Source organism: Staurois parvus, unplaced genomic scaffold, assembly GCF_062004578.1.
Source record: "Staurois parvus isolate SC_StPar_1 unplaced genomic scaffold, SC_StPar_1.0 ptg000468l, whole genome shotgun sequence".
In the NCBI taxonomy this organism is placed as follows: domain Eukaryota; kingdom Metazoa; phylum Chordata; class Amphibia; order Anura; family Ranidae; genus Staurois; species Staurois parvus.
The window spans coordinates 2,345,460-2,369,902 of record NW_028318264.1 but is presented as its reverse complement, the minus strand read 5'-3'; the positions used below and the strand labels follow the sequence as shown (position 1 = coordinate 2,369,902).

The 24,443-nt window shown below is 39.7% G+C and overlaps 1 protein-coding gene across 1 annotated transcript in view; it reads left to right on the top strand.

Annotated features, from left to right (window-relative positions):
• LOC149452718 (uncharacterized) overlaps window positions 1-24,443 on the top strand; it is a 103,862-nt gene that overhangs the window by 16,288 nt on the left and 63,131 nt on the right. The window contains exons 5-8 of the mRNA XM_089689048.1: window positions 226-382; window positions 4,244-4,380; window positions 5,793-5,927; window positions 10,622-10,779. Of these exons, the coding sequence (XP_089545174.1) occupies window positions 226-382; window positions 4,244-4,380; window positions 5,793-5,927; window positions 10,622-10,779 (587 nt within the window). The remainder of the gene's footprint in view (window positions 1-225; window positions 383-4,243; window positions 4,381-5,792; window positions 5,928-10,621; window positions 10,780-24,443) is intronic.

Here is a 24,443-nt window from a genome sequence, read left to right as displayed (position 1 = left end):
TGGAGTCATAACTGATCACATGTGCAGCAACATGGCAGTTGCAGATCAAACAGAGGTTAAGATGGCAGCTTCCTTGGCTGAAAAGGAGAGGAGGGTTTAGTTCCGCTTAAAGTAACACTCTATTAATACATTTGTTTTATATTGGGTACAGGTATTTAAAAAATGTATCATCACCTTCCATGTTGGTATCCTTATACATTTTAAACAGTTAATATTTTTTATAAGGTATTCGCCTGGTTGGAGGAAAAAATAGCTTGGAAGGAATTGTTGAAGTAGAGTACCAGGGACTTCGAGGAAAGATATGTCCTAAGCATTGGAGTAACAAGGATGCCAAAGTCGTGTGTCGCCAGCTTGGCTTTCAAGGCCCTGCAATAGCTACCAGGTATTTTTTTTTATTAAAATCTTACATAACCAATACATGCTTGATCAAACACTTAAATTAACTAAATATGGCACCACTGAACAGGACTTACAATTCCAGAAAACCAGCACCATGCTCATTTAGCAGAGAGAATCCTAAAAATCACATTCCTTCTCTATCCAACTTTAGGTATCTGTATTGAACTGTATTGTTGCTGTATTGTCTCCCGTTATATTGTAAAGGGCTGAGCAAATTGTTGGCACTATAGAAATCCTGTATAATACATATTTATTGCTACGGCATGCTCTACAGGTTCAATTTGGGACTCTGGCCCTGGAACTTTCCAATTTCTCCCTTGAGGGGCTAATGTTGGACCCAGATGTGGTGAAGCTGGTCACTACCTTATATACCCGTCTCCAGGCGGTCAGGATTAACCATTTTCAAATTGATCTTCGTAAATGGGGGGCGGTACTCCCTGGGCTGCCAGAGGAGGGTTGAGAAGAGGCGGTGGAGGTCTGTTTTCAAGATCTTATTAGTACTGCTGACAGGTTTATTCAATTCAAATTTATACACTATCTTCATTATACCCCAGCTAGGCTGACCGGCATGGGCTTTGGATTGGCGTCCTCTTGTCCCCGTTGTTGTCTTAGGGGTGCTGATCTGGTACATATGTTTTGGGCCTCTCCGGCCCTTGCTTCATACTGGCAGGACCTCTTTACTTTCTTTGACGAAACTTTGCATTTGTCGGTGCCATGTACCCCGGAGGTTGGCCTGTTGGGTATTTTGAATGATTTTGTCCCTCACACTCAGTCTAGAATATTGATACACCTGCTCCTGTTTTATGCTAGAAAACTTGTTTTGTTAAACTGGAAGAGTGACACTCCACCTTCTACACACCAATTCTATCGAATGGGGAATTTTGTTCTGCCTCAATATAAGCTGATCTATAAAGGATGGGCCTGCCCTTAAACGTTCACAAAAATCTGGCAACCTTGTTTGGATATAGCGGACTCTTTCTGGGGGGATACTCTCTTATCACAGCCACTGTCACAGGGTTCTTTGGCTTGAGTAGTGGAGATTATGAGCTATAGATCTCTTCTGTTGTGTACGGGGAGTTGATGGTGATGGTGCTGGTGCTGGTGTTGGTGTGTAATTGTGTTTGTTGTGTATACAGTTGAAAGAAAAAGTATGTGAACCCCTTGGGATTACGTGGAGTTTTGCATGAATTGGGCATAAAATGTGCTCTGAACGTCATCTAAGTCACAATAGAAGAACACAGTCTGCTGAACATAATACTACACAAACATTAGATGTTGCCATGGTTTAATTGCACATAACATGTAAACATTCACAGTGCAGGGAGGAAAAAGTATGTGAGGCCCTAGCTTAATGACTTCTCCCAGAGCTAATTGGAGCCAGGAGGGAGCCAACCTTGACTCCAATCAGTGTGATAATATTGGATGTGTTGCTGACAGCTGTCCTGCCCTTAAAAAACACACACCTGTTTTGGGTTTACTGGTTTCAAGAAGCACTGTCTGATGTGAACCATGCCTCGCAGAAAAGAGCTCTCAGAAGACCTACGATCAAGAATTGTTGACTTGCGTGAAGCTGGAAAGGGTTACAAAAGTATCTCCAAAAGCCTTGATGTTCATGTGTCCACGGTAAGACAGACTGTCTACAAATGGAGAAAGTTTAGCACTGTTGCTACTCTCCCTAGGCATGGTCGTCCTGTAAAAATGACTGCAAGAGCACAGCGCAGAATGCTGCATGAGGTAAAGAAGAATCCCAGAGTGTCAGCTAAAGACCTACAGAAATCTCTGGCACATGCTAACATTTTTGTTGACACATCTACAATAAGGAAAACATTAAACAAGAATGGAGTACATGGGAGGACACCACGGAGGAAGCCATTGCTGTCCAAAATGAATATTGCAGCACGTTTGAAGTTTGCAAAAGAGCACCTGGATGTTCCACAGCACTACTGGCAAAATATACTGTGGACAGATGAAACCAAGATTGAGTTGTTTGGGAAGAACACACAACACTATGTGTGCAGAAAAAAAGGCACAGCACACCAACATCAAAACCTCATCCCCACTGTAAAACATGGCGGAGGGAGCATCATGGTTTGGGGCTGCTTTGCGGCCTCAGGGCCTGGACGGATTGTTGTCATTGATGGGAAAATGAATTCCAGAGTTTATCAAGACATTTTGCAGGAAAACGTACAACCATCTGTCCGCCAACTGAAGCTCCGCAGAGGATGGGTGATGCAACAGGACAATGACCCAAAGCATACAAGTACTTCAACAAAACAATGGCTGCAACAGCACAGAATACGCCTTCTGGAGTGGCCCAGTCAGAGTCCTGACCTCAACCCGATTGAAATGCTGTGGCATGACCTTAACAGAGCGATTCACACCAGACATCCCAAGAATATTGCTACACTGAAACAGTTTTGTGAAGAGGAGTGGTCCAAAATGACTCCAGATCGTTGTGCAGGTCTGATCTGCAACTACAGGAAACGTTTGGTTGAGGTTATTGCTGCCAAAGGAGGGTCAACCAGTTATTAAGTCCAAATGTTCACATACATTTTCCTCCCTGCACTGTGAATGTTTACATGTTATGTGCAATTAAACCATGGCAACATCTAATGTTTGTGTAGTATTATGTTCAGCAGACTGTGTTCTTCTATTGTTGTGAATTAGATGACGTTCAGAGCACATTTTATGCCCAATTCATGCAAAACTCCACGTAATCCCAAGGGGTTCACATACTTTTTCTTGCAACTGTAGATAACTGTGTGTTTGGTTGCTTTTGATTGTTGATGTGTTATGCTATTTTTTTATTTGACCAGCTTCTGTCGAACGGGCATGTTCGTAACCCTGCAGCCAACCAGCATGCGATCATTGCTTGCAGCAGAGATAATGAGTCTGTCAACAGTTAATGGATTCAAACATGCTTGGGACAAAAAAAATTAAAAACTAAATTATTAAATAAAAGTATATAAATAAAGAGAATAGGGCAGACTCAATGGGCCACTTGGTATTTTCCTCTGATATCACTACTTTTCTTACCTTGTCTATTTAAACTCAGTGCAGCTCCAAGCTCGCTATCCAAGCAATGCTTCTGCAAGCTAGCTGCCCTGCATTGTACCTGCCTGCTATCTAGCCTGCTTTCCACTATTGATTCCTATGTACTGACAGCTGGCTTCCTTCCTGCTACCTGCCTTGACCTTTGGCTTTCTTCCTGGCTATCCGAATCTACAACTTGTCTCAACCCTTGGCTTTGTTCCTGGTTACCCATGTCCACTGCTGGACCTAAATTCTAACTGCTACCATCCCTACAGTGTCCACAACCAGCTCCATATTCTGCATTCTCACTGCCGAGTGCCTTTGACTTACTTCCTGGTACCATTTTGTCACTAAGCCCCTTTTTATGAGTAGGATGGACCTAGCATTCCAGCTGGCCTTTGCACTCTGTACCCACCAGATGATCAACACTACCAGTTCTTACCTGGGGCCATCAGCCTACTTCTGTGAGTCGTCATGCTACTTTCAGGCCCGATCTGCCTTTGGTGCCCTGCTATACCGTGAACCGACTGTTTCCCTACACTCCTTGGATGGACCTATCATCTCTTTGTGGAGTACACTTATAGTGTAGCTAGAAGGTCCACTAGACATATTTATGGTAGAACAACATTTACCATGTTTAAAGGGATACCATAAAGAGGAAAATAGGCTGCAAGTTTGAGAAGGTTTTGTGTGTTTTCTACAGAATAAATGACATTTTTGTTCACTCTTTTGCAGGAGTCTGTTTGTGCAATTAATTCAAAGTGCACTATGTTTTTAAATCCACCCTGAATTTTTATTTCTGATTTGTTAGGATTATTGCAGAGGACACAGATGTATCAGCAATTTCCTTTGTTAACTGCAATGGAAGTGAGGCTGTCCTAGAAAACTGCAATATGAAAATTTCTGGTACATGCATTACCAAAGAAAGAGCTGGTGTTATTTGCCAAGGTAAAATAATCTGTGCATGCTGAGAACAATGAAAAGGTTACATTGTGTGCTCTGTTAACTCACACCTATATGTTATATATTTTGTCTTTAATAATTTGGCCAAATGATTTCTCATTTGTTTTATCACTTTTGCAGTGAAAATGGTATGGCCATTGTTTGTGTTATATTTGTGCCTAGCACATACCGTATATGCCTGTTTATAAAGAGAGTCATTTTACAAATAAGTGCATGATGGTAATTGTTTTAATTTTGCACATATGTAAAGTTTCATGTAAGATTTAGTATTTTTATTTAGTTTGATGTATGTTTTTTAGAATAAATGTTGCATTTGATGAGAAAATATTTTACACATTTGACATTTGGCACCTAAAAGTGCATCATAAAGGAAAGAACACTATCAACGTCAAGAGATGTTGAAACACTTGTCTAATGAGAACCTTAAGGAGCACAGAATGTCCCTATAACATGCCACTAGAGCTTCATGAAAAGCATCAGATATAAATTGGTAGAAAACCAATCTGATTGGGTTGCTCTCTGTTTTCTATAGACTTTAAAAACTGTAAATTGCATAAGAACATGTAGTGTTCTTGAAGTGTTTTGTAGATGAAAGGTGTGTCATCTCCTGTGTCTTTTGCTGGTTCATCACAGAATATATGTAGGGGCATTCACTGTGCTGACAGTTGACAGTTGTGGTGACATTATTTGGTATGACATGCAGTTAGCAATTATACACTTAAAAAAATTAAAGGAACACTTTTTTTTATCAGAGTATAGCATCAAGTAAATTAAACTCCTGGGATATTGATCTGGTCAGTTAAGTAGCAGAGGGGGTTGTTAATCAGTTTCAGCTGCTTTGGAGTTAATGAAGTTAACAACAGGTGCACTAGATGGGCAACAATGAAGTGACCCCCAAAACAGGAAAGGTTTTACAGGTGGAGGCCAGTGACATTTTTTCCCTATTCATTTTTCTGACTGTTTTTCACTAGTTTTGCATTTGGCTAGGGTCAGTGTCACTACTGGTAGCATAAGCCGCTACCTAGACACTACAGAGGTTGAACAGGCAGTCCAACTCCTCCAGGATGGCACATCAATACGTGCCATTGCCAAAAGGTTTGCTGTGTCTCCCAGCACAGTCTCAAGAGCATGGAGGAGATTCCAGGAGACAGGCAGTTACTCTAGGAGAGCTGGACAGGACTGTAGAAGGTCCAGCAGTACCGGTATCTTCTCCTTTGTGCAAGGAGGAAGAGGAGGAGCACTGCCAGAGCCCAGCCCTACAAAATGACCTCCAGCAGGCCACTGGAAAACCAAACAGAAACAGACTTCATGAATCATTTTTATCTGTTGCATCCACACTCCAGAATTATGCTGTGAAACCATACATCATTCTTTTTTCTTCTTTTTTTGCTGTGTAGTGTATGAGTCATGTGCAGCTTTGAAAAATGTTGGTGTGCAGGAGTCTGGAATCTATATGATAGACCCAGATGGTGTGGACCAAGGAGAGAGCCACTTCTATGTCAAGTGTGATATGGAATCTGACCACCTAACAGGTACAATTTTAAATTATTATTAAAATACAGTATATTTAAAGCTAAAACTTTGTTTAGTTTTGGATACAACAGGGGAAGGTAAGAAATGCTTTTCCTATGAGGAAGTTGCTGCATGGAGTGACGAAACACGTCAGGGTGGCACTGTGTGACGTTAGCATGCCTGGAAGGTTGTGAGTTGCCATTTTGCCATATCTCCTCTTCCAATGTCCACACTTAAAGAAACAGCTTGTCATTTAAAAACAATTGGGATTCAGTGCACTGGATTATACAGTGCACTTTTTTTGTGAGTAACATTTTAACTTTTTAAGAATAAAAGCGTAAGCAGTTGCATACTACACTTTGAGATTGCGTATTCTTTTTATATCTTCATGAATGGAGAAGTTTTTATGTGATTGGTAATGGCAAACGCTGGGAGGATTGCAGCACTTTCTGTAACCCAGTCATCTGGATAGGCGCATTTCACTTTCACCGTATGGTGAAGTATGTGAACCCCTTGGGATTACCTGGAGTTTTGCATGAATTGGGCATAAAATGTGCTCTGAACGTCATCTAAGTCACAACAATAGAAGAACACAGTCTGCTGAACATAATACTACACAAACATTAGATGTTGCCATGGTTTAATTGCACATAACATGTAAACATTCACAGTGCAGGGAGGAAAAAGTATGTGAGGCCCTAGCTTAATGACTTCTCCCAGAGCTAATTGGAGCCAGGAGTGAGCCAACCTTGACTCCAATCAGTGTGATGATATTGGACGTGTTGCTGGCAGCTGTCCTGTTTTTTAAACACACACCTGTTTTGGGTTTACTGGTTTCAAGAAGCACTGTCTGATGTGAACCATGCCTCACAGAAAAGAGCTCTCAGAAGACCTACGATCAAGAATTGTTGACTTGCATGAAGCTGGAAAGGGTTACAAAAGTATCTCCAAAAGCCTTGATGTTCATGTGTCCACGGTAAGACAGACTGTCTACAAATGGAGAAAGTTTAGCACTGTTGCTACTCTCCCTAGGCGTGGTCGTCCTGTAAAAATGACTGCAAGAGCACAGTGCAGAATGCTGCATGAGCTAAAGAAGAATCCCAGAGTGTCAGCTAAAGACCTACAGAAATCTCTGGCACATGCTAACATTTTTGTTGACACATCTACAATAAGGAAAACATTAAACAAGAATGGAGTACATGGGAGGACACCACGGAGGAAGCCATTGCTGTCCAAAAAGAATATTGCAGCACGTTTGAAGTTTGCAAAAGAGCACCTGGATGTTCCACAGCACTACTGGCAAAATATACTGTGGACAGATGAAACCAAGATTGAGTTGTTTGGGAACAACACACAACACTATGTGTGGAGAAAAAAAGGCACAGCACACCAACATCAAAACCTCATCCCCACTGTAAAACATGGCGGAGGGAGCATCATGGTTTGGGGCTGCTTTTCTGCCTCAGGGCCTGGACGGATTGTTGTCATTGATGGGAAAATGAATTCCAGAGTTTATCAAGACATTTTGCAGGAAAACGTACGACCATCTGTCCGCCAACTGAAGCTCCGCAGAGGATGGGTGATGCAACAGGACAATGACCCAAAGCATACAAGTAATTCAACAAAACAATGGCTGCAACAGCACAGAATACGCCTTCTAGAGTGGCCCAGTCAGAGTCCTGACCTCAACCCGATTGAAATGCTGTGGCATGACCTTAACAGAGCGATTCACACCAGACATCCCAAGAATATTGCTACACTGAAACAGTTTTGTGAAGAGGAGTGGTCCAAAATTACTCCAGATCGTTGTGCAGGTCTGATCTGCAACTACAGGAAACGTTTGGTTGAGGTTATTGCTGCCAAAGGACGGTCAACCAGTTATTAAGTCCAAAGGTTCACATACTTTTTCCTCCCTGCACTGTGAATGTTTACATGTTATGTGCAATTAAACCATGGCAACATCTAATGTTTGTGTAGTATTATGTTCAGCAGACTGTGTTCTTCTATTGTTGTGACTTAGATGACGTTCAGAGCACATTTAGTGCCCAATTCATGCAAAACTCCAGGTAATCCCAAGGGGTTCACATACTTTTTCTTGCAACTGTATTTTTGGTAGTGCAGTGGGGGGGGGTTGTCTTTGGGGGTATCCACCCTCTATATTTCTATATGAAAGTGATGGGAAATCCAATAATTTGTGCTCATATTGGGACAGAAAAAGAGAAGAACTCTTCCCATGAAAAATTTCATTCTGGTGACATGGAGGGAATTTTCCTTACTTTGAAAAGATTGCTTCTGGTTGTGTCACCAACACTGTCTATTATTTATTGCACTATCCACTTTTTTTTTTAATTTTTCCTTAGCTACATTTCAAGGTAATAAATAATCTGTTATGGAATGTAATTTTTTTTTTTCCAACATCCATTTCCTGCCAGTCAAATGCTCCTTTCATTTACAATAAAGTCTATGGTTAATTTTTGCAATACAGCCATTGAATGCCCATATTTACTTCACTCGTGCAGGATAAGATTCTTCAGATTTAAGAGTCATCATTTTTATTCTTTTTGTCTAGTTTTGTTTTTTTGTTGTTATTTTATTCAGAAAGCTTTCATGCACAGGCAATGCAAAGTGTAGAGTTAAGAAATTAGAAACATTTAGACGTTCCCTATAAAATATAGGAAACTAAGGAAAATTAACGAGCAATGGTTCAAAGAAGCAGAATGAATTAATTATTAGAAAGAATGAGGCACATTCAGTTTTAGAGCAGCTTTAGATCAGTAGCACTGACTGTAAAGTGGTACTGGAATCTATTGATTTGTATACACCTGAAGCATAATTGCTATGACATCAATAAATAACTTTTAGTATATTGTAAATGCCTAATAAATATTGTATACTTTATACATTTTCATTTGGAGTAGTTCATCCAGCTCCTTTTTTTGGTAATGCCTCTTTTCCTTTATAGCACTATTATACAAAGAACATCTACAGAAGACTTTTATATTTCAATATTTTTTATTGAAATAAAGAGAAATACAAAAACAAGATTATAAAGAATTAGCCCACTTACAGGTTCACAAGTACTTAAGCACATAGCAAAAATCAAACAAGAATATTGCAAGTAAAGAAAACACTGACCCCAAGTGGAAGCAAATAATCCATCGGTTCGCAACATGGGCAGTTTAATGACAAAGACCAAATAAACAAGAACATAACAAAAGAAAGAGAAAAAAAAGAAAAGAAGTGGGGGGGGGGGGGGAGGAGAGAAAGAGAAGGAAAAGAGAAGAGAAGAAAGAGAGGGTCAGCCACATTCCCATTCAGTGATAGAAATATACCGAATCCATGGTTCCCATGTGGCCTCAAATTTAGAGGTATTGTTGTTAACGATACTCGTAAGTTTGTTATTATTATTATTATTATTATACAGGATTTATATAGCGCCAACCAGGGGTGGACACAACTCATGGGGCCCCTGGGCAATAGGGGATCATGGGGCCCCTGTGTCCTTGCCCAAACTGAAAAAGCCTGTGAAAAAGGTACCAGGAGCATCTCATGGGGCCCCCTACTGACCCAGGGCCCTCGGGCAGTGCCCGGGTTTCCAAATGGTCAGTCCGCCCCTGGCGCCAACAGTTTGCTCAGCGTTTTACAATATAACGGGAGACAATACAGCAACAATACAGTTCAATACAAGAGGGATAGGAGGGCCCTGCTCCTCGGAGCTTACAATCTAGATATCATTTATCATGATCCAATTAAGTTTTTGTTTGACCCAGTCTAGGGGAATAGATGTCTGTTTCCAACACAGAAGACTTTTAAAGTTGAATTGCAACCCTTTATCACCTCATAACATCCTCAAAGCAGTAATGAACTAAAATATATGTCCAACATTATTCACTAAAATCATAGTACTGATAATTTCTATAGAGACACCACTTATTGGTTGCAAAAAATAATGTTGTCTCTTATTTAAATTATACATTTCTTAAAAACAGCATCTTTCACCTTGCATCCTATGTCAATGTGATAAAAAAATATGTCCCCTTTGTTGAAGCTATTGTTCATGTGCACCTAGGACCATTGTGCATTATATTGTACTCCTTCAAGCAGCCATCTCATACAACTGATCCATTGTGAGGCACAAACGTGCCCAGAGGGAGTGTTCATGGCAAATCCCTAACATGCATCCTAGTCTCCCTGCAGCTTTATGTATAACATCTCTATTGAGCTGAATGCATCAATACAGACAGAAGCATGTCAAACATTAGTTCTGGGCCACCTGGCTGTCAAAAGGAGCATGTGCTACTCTTTTGGTTCCCGTTACCATTTTAGACCTTTATTTTTTATACTTCCCCAGGCTCCTTTGCCTGCTGTTCCTTTTACATTTCCCGATGTTATTAGGGACTTGGTAATTTACTGGCATTTAAAGGGACTATGTTGCCTAAATACATCTCCAAATAAAGATGTTTCCTGTAAAGGAGTAGAAAATCTTCCCCTTTCCCACTGCCTGCATTACCAAATATTGCAATAATTTTCATTATTGTAGGTGCCTGTAATTAAACATTTACCGTATGTATACTTGGCCTCACTAGTTATGTGGGTGGTACCACCCTTATTTACCTGTAATACTGAAATAAAATTCAGTTGCTGTAGCTATGTGATGTTTTTAATAATGTAATACCTATACAGTATAATATCAGTTTGTGTTTGACTTATACAGGAATAACAATTGTTGGACATGATGCAGAAAGTAAGGAGAGAGTTATTCCCTGCAGAGAGCCTGGATGTTACTCTAGAACTCTCACATATAAAAGCGCTTCCTTGGCTCAACTAAGAAGCTTGACTAGTGCTTCTGAGAGCTGTGAGCAATTTGTCAAAGTAAGTATGACTGTTATTTTCTAAGACCAAACTCATGCACTTATTTATAGAAGTATACAAAGAAAAAAAAGGATAACAGCCAAAAGATTATTTTATGTTTTAAGGCAGATGTAAACCCTGACCGAATGGCACATAGCTTAAGAAAGGACTGTGTATCATAAATAATTACCTTTTTAATACTTGTTTTCACCTTTTTGTCATTATTTGTTGCATCTCAGTGATACTGATCTCCACAGCCACTTCTTTTCTACATGCATGCACTCCAATAATGCTGAATGGCATTTCTCAGGTCAGGTTTCCTGATGGTGACAATAGTCAATGGGTGTTGAAACTGCCACTTGCAGTAATTCATTAGAAGCCCGTCTGGCAGAGTGACAGCACAGGGGCACAATCTGGAGGCTGGACAGAATGCTGTCAGTTTATAACAGGTAGTGTTTGAACATAGACCTACATGGTGGAATTACCAGGTATTATTTAAATGACAGCTACAGATTAGATACAAATACTGAAAATAGATTCTGAAATTACATTAACATGTTAAATGAGATTTTATTGATTGAATTTACATAAACTTTAGATATATTTATAAAGCAATGACTGTGGCTTTCACCAAACATTCACTTGTGCTGAATTAATTACTGACTTTTAAAACACACGCACCAAGAAAACTCATGTGCAAGAAATGTTTGATGATTGTCATATTCTTTCTTTGGATGCTTTTATGCCTCATTCACATGGGCGTATCTATGTGTATACCTGTGGAGAAGGGCCGTCTTTGTCCGCATAGGATTCATAAGTGTTCTTTGCATCCTTATGCAGGCAGTCCCATTCATGTCTACTGGGACACAGCTGCTGGTCCCAATATAATAACCGTGCGGGTGCATGTGCCTAGACACAGACAGTGTGCTTGATCTCCTATTCATCTGAAAGTTAAAGACTATGTAGCACCCTCCTAGTTTATTTAGGGGGAGCGAGACCCTGATGGCTAGTGAGGAGCTGATTAGCAGCTCAGGTGAGATAGTCAGAGGAGTCAAATTCTGGTAAGGACTGAGAGACTCTGCAGGCCAGCCCCTCTGGGATTTACCCCTGCTCTGAGGCTTTTGGAGGAGGGCCCTGGATGCAGTGGGTGGATATGAGGAGTGGTTGGCTGCCTTTTTGAGGGACCTCTGCCAATCCCCTACAGGAGGCTTGGCAAGAGGCTGGACTCCCTTGAAAAGTGTTGGAGCCTGCTCAGTTTCAGGAGGAGTAACTGTACACCTTACCTAAAGGAACAGGAATCAGATCCCTTGCTCAGGTAGAAAGTCTCCAGATTGCTGGTTGAAGAGGATTTCATCTTGGGTCTGGGGTGGTACAACTGGATCTGCTGGCTAGCACTCCCCCAGAGACTGTGTCAGAGAAGAGAAGCTGTGAATAGTTCAGAAAGTTGTCCTCTACACCCCTTACCCTATCCAAGTTTAATCCCCTCAATAAAATAACAAAACCAACGCTCAAGTCCTGATTTCTGTCTATGGATGAAAAGCTTGTGTGAATAATGCTAACTGACTGGCTGTGCAGGACTATAGGGGGACCCAAATTCATCATCAGTCCCTCCCTAAGGGGGCAGTGCTACAACTATAAAAACTATTTTGACCCCTGGTTCACACTAATGCAGGCATGACAGATAATTAATTTGAATGGGATGCTGTGTAGCTGGCCAGCGAAGATTAGATGATGCTTCACTTAGGACACTATTCTATGAAGTAATGTCTATTGTTAACAGTCGTCCACTTATAGTCAACAACATCAACGACCCAACAAGTTTGGAACCTCTAACTCCCAACCATCTACTTCACCTTAAGTCTGATTACATACAGCCACCACCTGGCAACTTCACCAAAGAGGATTTATACGCAAGGAAAAGATGGCGAAGAGTTCAATATCTATCAGAGCAGTTTTGGAATAGATGGAGCAAGGAGTACTTAGCTCATCTCATACTAAGAAGTAAATGGCAAACGCCTAGAAGAAATGTTCATGTTGATGACATAGTGTTAGTAAAGGAAGACGACTTACCTAGAAGTCAGTGGAAATTGGCCAAAGTCCTAGAAGCTCGAAAGGATGAAGAAGGACTAGTAAGAAGAGTTTTGTTACAAATGGGAGACTCAAAACTGGACAAAAAGGGAAAACGTCTCAGAACTCCACTCAAGTTGGAACGTCCAATACAAAAGTTAGTTGTTCTGCTTGAGAGTAACAAAGACACTGGAGAGTTAAGAAACTGATGGAAAATTCCTCGAATTCATGTTCGAATCCTATTGCTGAGAACATAGAATTATAGGTAATTTTGGTGGGAGTGTAGCTGGCCAGCTAAGACCAGTCCTAGGTTGTTAATATGGTTCCCATATACGTGTATACCAAACCTGCCAATAACCTCAGTATAGTATATATGTGCATATGTTAAAGCCAAAAGCAAAATCATTGCTGTAATTTATGTCTTTGATTGTTATATGACATTTATATATTCATTGTGTTAGCAGAAGCAGAAAAGGAAAATATGCCTTTAAGAGTTAGTTAAAGGTGAGCCAATCACAGACAGCCTCACACTGTACAGAGCCTTAACCAATCCCAGCCAGTTTCACATCTATGCCTGTGTAAAACTCCCTGCTAGGATTTTCTAGAGACACATGCTCACCAGACAGAGGAGGAAACAGACAGTTCCAATCAGAAAAGCTTTATGGAGACAGAGAAGGCCAAATAGGTATTTAATGCACTTGTGTGTTCCTCTGTTGTTTAGTAAGGCAGGTAGATCTGTATGTAAAAACTGTTGTGTGTGTGTTTACTTGTAGTTCTACCGAACTTACGAACCTATCGAATTTACGAACTTACGAACAAACTTATCGAATATATCGAATTTATAAATCCAAGTGAATTTATCAATCTATCGAATCAACCCAATGTAATACGAATTAAACCATTGTAATATGAAAGTAATAAGCCATTGTAAGCAGTTATATGAAGAAGATTGAAGTTATTAAAGAAGTTAACTAAAGTATTCGGTGTGCTCTTTAAACCTACTGCATCCATAGAGCGGCATTGGAGGAATTACAGAGTAAAGTCAGTCTAATCAAACAAAGAATCAGCAATTGCATAATTTTTCTAATGCCACAGCGCACTAGGCACCAAAGGGTGCTGCGCCTGCCACAGTGGAACTATTACCCTCAGAGGTCAAGCAACAGCGCTCCTCAACTTGCACAGAAAAGAGTACACTAGAGAAATAGAGCGCCAACATATACCGCCACGCGGAGACACCTCAGCGGAACAGTACAGGCCATAGCACGTGCGCATTAGTCAGACTGCAGCTGACTCTTAAAGTGGTATAACGGCAAAGGCAAGACAGTCAGAAAAAGGGCGCCAAACCTCCTGCACCCCTAGAGAGAGAAAGAGATGCATGGGGGTGGGGCCAGAGTCCAGAGCTAGAGTGCCCGCACCGCTATCCATCAAGAGACCACGTGTTGCATCCAGAGAGTTCACGATACTAGTCGCAAAGTCACAGCAGAGCATCGCAAAGTCACCGCAGAGCATTGCAAGTTACCGCAGAGCATCGCAAAGTCACCGCAGAGCATCGCAAGTCACAGCAGAGCATCGCAAGTCACCGCAGAGCATTGCAAGTCACGGCATCAAGAAAAGAAAAGTCTCCTTTAAGACTATAAACAAAGATCCTCCTGCGCAAAAGGGAAATAGCCCTACTGTAAGCTGCCAACACTTAATCTGTTACCCAAACAGTGAGAATACCAAAATTACATAAATAGTGCAGCGCTCAAAAACTAACCTATATACACAAATAACTGTGCTCACATGCAATTGTGACACACATATAGTGAAATAACCTAAATAACAAGTGCCACTTAATGATGATCTAAGGTGTCCACATAATCATAAAAATATATGAAAAACGCATATATATAAACAACGTGTAAGAGCGCATAAATATCAAACGCATAAATATGAAAAACACATATATAGAAAAAATCTTAACTAAAAGATAATTTTTTAAATAATTTATAAAGTGCTCCAAGTGTGGTGATATAACCACATTCAATCAAATTTATCCTCAAAAAATCAAACAAAAAAAAAATTGTCCATAAAAAATAGTGGCAAACACATGCAAAGTGAAAAAGGTGCCAAAAAAAAAAAAAAAAATGCTAGAAATTGTGCAAAACAAATGTGTCCTTGTTCCACAGCAGTGCAATTCTTCCCCTCCTACGGCTAAATTGCCTCCTCACCTCCTTACGTCGACCCCTAAGGGCCACACAGCATTCAGGATCTCTCTGGATCCTTATCTCCTGGAGATCAGCCCTTCTCCTGCCGTCCTGGATCACTTTGAGGGTATTTCCATTACCCCCACTTAGAAGCTTCTATAGGATAATTACTCACCATCCAGTGAGCAAGAAAGAAAGAGATCCTCTAAGTGCAGTATTTTTAGAGCCGAACGACACTTTAATGACAGTGTTTAAACAGACATATAGCCACTCACATGTTTTTTCATTCCTCTTGACTCGACATGTGGGTGTGCTGCATGTAATTAGAAGGACTTCCTGGGTATACCAAGATGGCGGTTGGCACCGGAAGTGCGTCACCGCGTACCGGAAGTTTGGCGTGCTAGCGTGCCTACGCGTTACGTCACTATTACTCGTGACTTCCTCTGGGCTTTGCCCTAAGCACGTCTACCCTCCCTTAAGTAGCTGACCTCTTCTGATAGCTAATTGTCGGTCCACCCCCTTCTTCATTTACACGGAGCGGCCATTTTCTTGGAGCGCATCTCCACTCCAGGGAGTGAGGACACCTCTTCTAACCCTGGGGATAAATATGAACGCCATGCATTCCATCCATCCCTAAGATTATCCACCAGACCCTAATTTTTACGGTTTATTTTATTAGATACAATTAAAAATACAACATTTATTATGGGGATCGTAAAATCATGACATAATAGACCTATACTACATCCCAGGATAACTATAAGCCCCCAATTAGATACTCATATATATTTCATACAATAATATCAATACTAAAATATACCACTCTTTATTACTAAAATCTATAGAATTATAAATACCTTTAATAGGAACTAAATAGCAGAGAAAATAGATTATTTAAAATAGATTTAGGATTATTTTAGAATCATTTTAAAACTTATTTATTCATTATTTATAAATAAATGGAATACCACATCAATGGAGTCCCTATTTGTTCCATTACCTGCAATTCACCCACACATTTACAAAATTTACTTAAATATCTGCACATAAATTATTTATTTATTCTCCATAGCCATAAATCTTCATTAAATAATTAATTAAAAATCATTTAAAATCACTGATAAAACAGTTCAAATCGAACTCATTTAAAAATCACTGATAAAACAGTTCAAATCGAACTCGACATTTAACCCCTTGGGGACCTGCGTTTGCATATAGTAGATCCACCTAGACTCAGTCTGACTCAGAGATATCACTTTGTTACTACCCCTCCAGTGTTTCTTAAACTTTTCCACACCCCAGAATTTCATTTTACTGGGGTCTTTATTGTGGTACATGGCAAAATGTCTAGAGACATTGTGTTTTGGGAACCCTTTTCTAATATTTTGGACATGTTCCCTCAGTCTCTTCCATAATGGCCTTTTAGTTCGGCCTATGTACTGGAGTCCACATTCACACTCTATACAGTACACTACCCCTTCGGACCTACATGTAATAAAATCTTTGATGTCATATTTCTGACCAGTGGAGGTGGCAATAAAATCCTTACGTCTTCTGTTTAATCGTTCCGTAGCTACACAAGCGAAACAATTCTTACACGGAAAAAAACCTTTTTCGTTCAGGAAAGTAATATGATTCTTTATTGGGGGATCTAAAACATTCTTAACCACCTTTGATCTTATTGTGGGAGCTTTTCTATAAATAAATCTCGGAGTTTCCGGTAATGACCCCCCTAGTACAGGGTCCAACTTCAAAATACCCCAATGTTTCCTATAAATATTCTCTACCTTTTTAAAATGTGTATTAAAATCCAATACAACCGCAATTTGGAAATCTGCTTTTTCATCTTTACTATTATCCCTTAAAAACTGCTCTCTATTAATATTACCCACTTGGTCTATTTCTGATAATATCTTATCTTCAGGGTACCCTTTTTGTATAAACCTTGACCCCAGTATTTCTGCTTGTTTCAAATAATCATTCTTAGAGGTGCAGTTCCGTCTCAGTCTCACAAACTGCCCCTTAGGGATATTATACAGCCAGGATGGGTAATGACAGCTCCCCATAGGAATATATCCATTGCGATCGACCATTTTAAAATGCGTTTTGGTTTCCATTTTACCATTTAAAATCTTAATGTTAAGATCTAAAAAATTTATCTCTTCCTTGCTCCACTCCCATGTAAATTTAATATTTTTATCGTTTGTATTAAGATTCGTTAAAAAAACTTGTAAGGTGGTTAATTCTCCTTCCCACACAATAATCACATCGTCGATGTATCTTTTATATATATTTAACTCTTTGGGATACTCTTGATATACCATTTTGCTTTCCCAATGTGCCATAAATAGGTTTGCTACACTTGGCGCAAACCTGGCCCCCATCGCAACACCTCTTATTTGTTTGAAATAATTTTTGTCATGCCAGAAATAGTTGTGATGTAAACAAAACTCCAGACACTCTAATATATATTTGCTTTGTGTCCAGGGTAGATTGCTATATGTCCTAAGGCCCCAACTCACTGCTTCCATTGCATCATCATGTCCAATGATCGTATACAGTGAGGAGACATCTGCACTCGCCATATACAACTCACATCCTCCTCTTACTTCTTCCAATGTTTGGATAAGCTGTTTCGTGTCTCTCAAAAAAGACTGAGTACGTTTAACCACCGGTTGCAGGAATTCATCTATGTATTGTCCCATTCTTGCTAAAACTGACTGTATGCCATTTACTATAGGCCTTCCAGGTGGATTTACAGCATCTTTATGGATTTTCGGAACTGTATATATGACTGGTATTCTGCATGTATCTGGCGTGAGAAACCTTGCTTCTTTTTTATTCAAAATATTTTTCTCCACACCTTTTTTCACCAATCTCTCCAGCTCTTTTTTATATTGTAACGTGGGGTCTTTTTTTAGGACTTCATAAGTATGGATATCGCTTAATTGTTTGGCTAATTCGCCTGAATAGTATTCTTTGGACAAAACTACGATACCTCCCCCTTTGTCCGCTGGTCTGATTACTATGTCATCTCTCTTACTAAGTTTTTTGATACCTATTTCCATACCTATATCCTTATTAATTTTAGGGATAGTTAGTCTTTCTAGGTCAAGGTTAACCATTTTTTTAAAAACATCTATTTGGCTATTGTTCGATATTTGAGGGTTAAAAAGTGATTTGTTTCTAAAATTAGTATGGGTGAACCTGGTACTAGGGGCACTGTTAATAATACTCCTTGCCCCCGGTAATCCTAAAAAATACTTCTTAATGTTCAGTTTCCTGATAAATTTCTGAGTATCTATATAAATTTTGAACTTATTGGCAGGTGTGGGGGGGGCGTATTTAAGGCCCTTGTCTAAAACCATGATCTCTTCTTTTGGCAATTCCGAGCCACTAATGTTGAACACCCCTTCCCCTATTATTCTCTTTTTCTTTTGTTTTTTGAGTCCTGCCCTGCATCCCCTCTTCCTCCTGGGCTTCTCCATCCTTCTCTTGGGGGACTCCTCTCTCCTGGGTCCCTCCCTAAAAAATCCTCCCGTGGACAATCTGACCTCAAAGGTTCAAACCTATTGTATATAGGGATGGGACTCCTCTCTTCATATCTGTGATATTCCCACCTTCCTTCTGGTGGTGGTCTATCATAGTATTGTCCATTAGGTCCCTTATCGTAGTATTGTCCATTGGGTCCCTTGTCATAATATTGTCCATTAGGTCCCTTAGGATAATAAGGTCTAGGCGGGGGATGCTGATTAGGTGCCGGATAATAATTAGGCCTGAAATTCTGGAAATTGGGTCTATGGTTGTAAGGTTGACCTTTCCCCTGTGGTTTCTTATATCCCCCATTTCCATTTTTTGGTTTCCACCCATTTCCAGGGGTACGATAAGCCTGAGTATAATAGTTATTAGCCATTTTATTAGGTCCTCTATAGTAATCAACATAAATAGGTACATTTTTCCCAGCTCCTTCCTTCCTTTCTTTTGTCGGTGTTGTATTAGTTGAGGCTGTTTCTACTTCATTCAAAGAGGATTGCCACTTAAATACTTGATCTTTACTCATGTCATTCAAATCTCTCTGGTATTTTTTGAACTTCCTATTTTTAACTTCCTGGTCCACTTTATCCAAATCCTTGTTTAATCTTTTTGTTAGATTTTGCATTTCAACCGTATCCTTGAGTGGTTCAATTTTTTCTTTAATTTCCCCAATCTGGCTATCCAGATTCCTTATTTTCCTTTGTTTCCTCTTAAGGAGGAACATGACTAATTCTAACCCTTTTTCGTGGAAAAAACTGAACCACTCCTCTGTCCCTTCAGAATCTGTCAACCCATCGCAGATGGGCACATCCCACCTTAGTCTCCTGGGCACTAGTTTATCTTTTAAATACTTCTCATGTGTGACTATGTCCCACCACGCCACAACTTTCTTCTCCATGAGGTGGCCCAACTTCCTATATAGTGACTCTAAGTCACTAGTGGGACCCCCTTGTGGCTGTTTAAAAATCTCTTCAACATTAATAGACCTATTCTCAAGATATCCAAATACTTCCATAGTGCTTGCTGGAGGTAGTAATGCAGGTACTAAACAATTGGAATATAAACAAAGATCCTCCTGCGCAAAAGGGAAATAGCCCTACTGTAAGCTGCCAACACTTAATCTGTTACCCAAACAGTGAGAATACCAAAATTACATAAATAGTGCAGCGCTCAAAAACTAACCTATATACACAAATAACTGTGCTCACATGCAATGGTGACACACATATAGTGAAATAACCTAAATAACAAGTGCCACTTAATGATGATCTAAGGTGTCCACATAATCATAAAAATATATGAAAAACGCATATATATAAACAACGTGTAAGAGCGCATAAATATCAAACGCATAAATATGAAAAACACATATATAGAAAAAATCTTAACTAAAAGATAATTTTTTAAATAATTTATAAAGTGCTCCAAGTGTGGTGATATAACCACATTCAATCAAATTTATCCTCAAAAAATCAAACAAAAAAAAAAAAAAAAAATTGTCCATAAAAAATAGTGGCAAACACATGCAAAGTGAAAAAGGTGCCAAAAAAAAAAAAAAAAAAATGCTAGAAATTGTGCAAAACAAATGTGTCCTTGTTCCACAGCAGTGCAATTCTTCCCCTCCTACGGCTAAATTGCCTCCTCACCTCCTTACGTCGACCCCTAAGGGCCACACAGTATTCAGGATCTCTCTGGATCCTTATCTCCTGGAGATCAGCCCTTCTCCTGCCGTCCTGGATCACTTTGAGGGTATTTCCATTACCCCCACTTAGAAGCTTCTATAGGATAATTACTCACCATCCAGTGAGCAAGAAAGAAAGAGATCCTCTAAGTGCAGTATTTTTAGAGCCGAACGACACTTTAATGACAGTGTTTAAACAGACATATAGCCACTCACATGTTTTTTCATTCCTCTTGACTCGACATGTGGGTGTGCTGCATGTAATTAGAAGGACTTCCTGGGTATACCAAGATGGCGGTTGGCACCGGAAGTGCGTCACCGCGTACCGGAAGTTTGGCGTGCTAGCGTGCCTACGCGTTACGTCACTATTACTCGTGACTTCCTCTGGGCTTTGCCCTAAACACGTCTACCCTCCCTTAAGTAGCTGACCTCTTCTGATAGCTAATTGTCGGTCCACCCCCTTCTTCATTTACACGGAGCGGCCATTTTCTTGGAGCGCATCTCCACTCCAGGGAGTGAGGACACCTCTTCTAACCCTGGGGATAAATATGAACGCCATGCATTCCTTATCTTTTAGTTAAGATTTTTTCTATATATGTGTTTTTCATATTTATGCGTTTGATATTTATGCGCTCTTACACGTTGTTTATATATATGCGTTTTTCATATATTTTTATGATTATGTGGACACCTTAGATCATCATTAAGTGGCACTTGTTATTTAGGTTATTTCACTATATGTGTGTCACCATTGCATGTGAGCACAGTTATTTGTGTATATAGGTTAGTTTTTGAGCGCTGCACTATTTATGTAATTTTGGTATTCTCACTGTTTGGGTAACAGATTAAGTGTTGGCAGCTTACAGTAGGGCTATTTCCCTTTTGCGCAGGAGGATCTTTGTTTATATTCCAATTGTTTAGTACCTGCATTACTACCTCCAGCAAGCACTATGGAAGTATTTGGATATCTTGAGAATAGGTCTATTAATGTTGAAGAGATTTTTAAACAGCCACAAGGGGGTCCCACTAGTGACTTAGAGTCACTATATAGGAAGTTGGGCCACCTCATGGAGAAGAAAGTTGTGGCGTGGTGGGACATAGTCACACATGAGAAGTATTTAAAAGATAAACTAGTGCCCAGGAGACTAAGGTGGGATGTGCCCATCTGCGATGGGTTGACAGATTCTGAAGGGACAGAGGAGTGGTTCAGTTTTTTCCACGAAAAAGGGTTAGAATTAGTCATGTTCCTCCTTAAGAGGAAACAAAGGAAAATAAGGAATCTGGATAGCCAGATTGGGGAAATTAAAGAAAAAATTGAACCACTCAAGGATACGGTTGAAATGCAAAATCTAACAAAAAGATTAAACAAGGATTTGGATAAAGTGGACCAGGAAGTTAAAAATAGGAAGTTCAAAAAATACCAGAGAGATTTGAATGACATGAGTAAAGATCAAGTATTTAAGTGGCAATCCTCTTTGAATGAAGTAGAAACAGCCTCAACTAATACAACACCGACAAAAGAAAGGAAGGAAGGAGCTGGGAAAAATGTACCTATTTATGTTGATTACTATAGAGGACCTAATAAAATGGCTAATAACTATTATACTCAGGCTTATCGTACCCCTGGAAATGGGTGGAAACCAAAAAATGGAAATGGGGGATATAAGAAACCACAGGGGAAAGGTCAACCTTACAACCATAGACCCAATTTCCAGAATTTCAGGCCTAATTATTATCCGGCACCTAATCAGCATCCCCCGCCTAGACCTTATTATCCTAAGGGACCTAATGGACAATATTATGACAAGGGACCCAATGGACAATACTACGATAAGGGACCTAATGGACAATACTATGATAGACCACCACCAGAAGGAAGGTGGGAATATCACAGATATGAAGAGAGGAGTCCCATCCCTATATACAATAGGTTTGAACCTTTGAGGTCAGATTGTCCACGGGAGGATTTTTTAGGGAGGGACCCAGGAGAGAGGAGTCCCCCAAGAGAAGGATGGAGAAGCCCAGGAGGAAGAGGGGATGCAGGGCAGGACTCAAAAAACAAAAGAAAAAGAGAATAATAGGGGAAGGGGTGTTCAACATTAGTGGCTCGGAATTGTCAAAAGAAGAGATCATGGTTTTAGACAAGGGCCTTAAATACGCCCCCCCCACACCTGCCAATAAGTTCAAAATTTATATAGATACTCAGAAATTTATCAGGAAACTGAACATTAAGAAGTATTTTTTAGGATACCGGGGGCAAGGAGTATTATTAACAGTGCCCCTAGTACCAGGTTCACCCATACTAATTTTAGAAACAAATCACTTTTTAACCCTCAAATATCGAACAATAGCCAAATAGATGTTTTTAAAAAAATGGTTAACCTTGACCTAGAAAGACTAACTATCCCTAAAATTAATAAGGATATAGGTATGGAAATAGGTATCAAAAAACTTAGTAAGAGAGATGACATAGTAATCAGACCAGCGGACAAAGGGGGAGGTATCGTAGTTTTGTCCAAAGAATACTATTCAGGCGAATTAGCCAAACAATTAAGCGATATCCATACTTATGAAGTCCTAAAAAAAGACCCCACGTTACAATATAAAAAAGAGCTGGAGAGATTGGTGAAAAAAGGTGTGGAGAAAAATATTTTGAATAAAAAAGAAGCAAGGTTTCTCACGCCAGATACATGCAGAATACCAGTCATATATACAGTTCCGAAAATCCATAAAGATGCTGTAAATCCACCTGGAAGGCCTATAGTAAATGGCATACAGTCAGTTTTAGCAAGAATGGGACAATACATAGATGAATTCCTGCAACCGGTGGTTAAACGTACTCAGTCTTTTTTGAGAGACACGAAACAGCTTATCCAAACATTGGAAGAAGTAAGAGGAGGATGTGAGTTGTATATGGCGAGTGCAGATGTCTCCTCACTGTATACGATCATTGGACATGATGATGCAATGGAAGCTGTGAGTTGGGGCCTTAGGACATATAGCAATCTACCCTGGACACAAAGCAAATATATATTAGAGTGTCTGGAGTTTTGTTTACATCACAACTATTTCTGGCATGACAAAAATTATTTCAAACAAATAAGAGGTGTTGCGATGGGGGCCAGGTTTGCGCCAAGTGTAGCAAACCTATTTATGGCACATTGGGAAAGCAAAATGGTATATCAAGAGTATCCCAAAGAGTTAAATATACATAAAAGATACATCGACGATGTGATTATTGTGTGGGAAGGAGAATTAACCACCTTACAAGTTTTTTTAACGAATCTTAATACAAACGATAAAAATATTAAATTTACATGGGAGTGGAGCAAGGAAGAGATAAATTTTTTAGATCTTAACATTAAGATTTTAAATGGTAAAATGGAAACCAAAACGCATTTTAAAATGGTCGATCGCAATGGATATATTCCTATGGGGAGCTGTCATTACCCATCCTGGCTGTATAATATCCCTAAGGGGCAGTTTGTGAGACTGAGACGGAACTGCACCTCTAAGAATGATTATTTGAAACAAGCAGAAATACTGGGGTCAAGGTTTATACAAAAAGGGTACCCTGAAGATAGGATATTATCAGAAATAGACCAAGTGGGTAATATTAATAGAGAGCAGTTTTTAAGGGATAATAGTAAAGATGAAAAAGCAGATTTCCAAATTGCGGTTGTATTGGATTTTAATACACATTTTAAAAAGGTAGAGAATATTTATAGGAAACATTGGGGTATTTTGAAGTTGGACCCTGTACTAGGGGGGTCATTACCGGAAACTCCGAGATTTATTTATAGAAAAGCTCCCACAATAAGATCAAAGGTGGTTAAGAATGTTTTAGATCCCCCAATAAAGAATCATATTACTTTCCTGAACGAAAAAGGTTTTTTTCCGTGTAAGAATTGTTTCGCTTGTGTAGCTACGGAACGATTAAACAGAAGACGTAAGGATTTTATTGCCACCTCCACTGGTCAGAAATATGACATCAAAGATTTTATTACATGTAGGTCCGAAGGGGTAGTGTACTGTATAGAGTGTGAATGTGGACTCCAGTACATAGGCCGAACTAAAAGGCCATTATGGAAGAGACTGAGGGAACATGTCCAAAATATTAGAAAAGGGTTCCCAAAACACAATGTCTCTAGACATTTTGCCATGTACCACAATAAAGACCCCAGTAAAATGAAATTCTGGGGTGTGGAAAAGTTTAA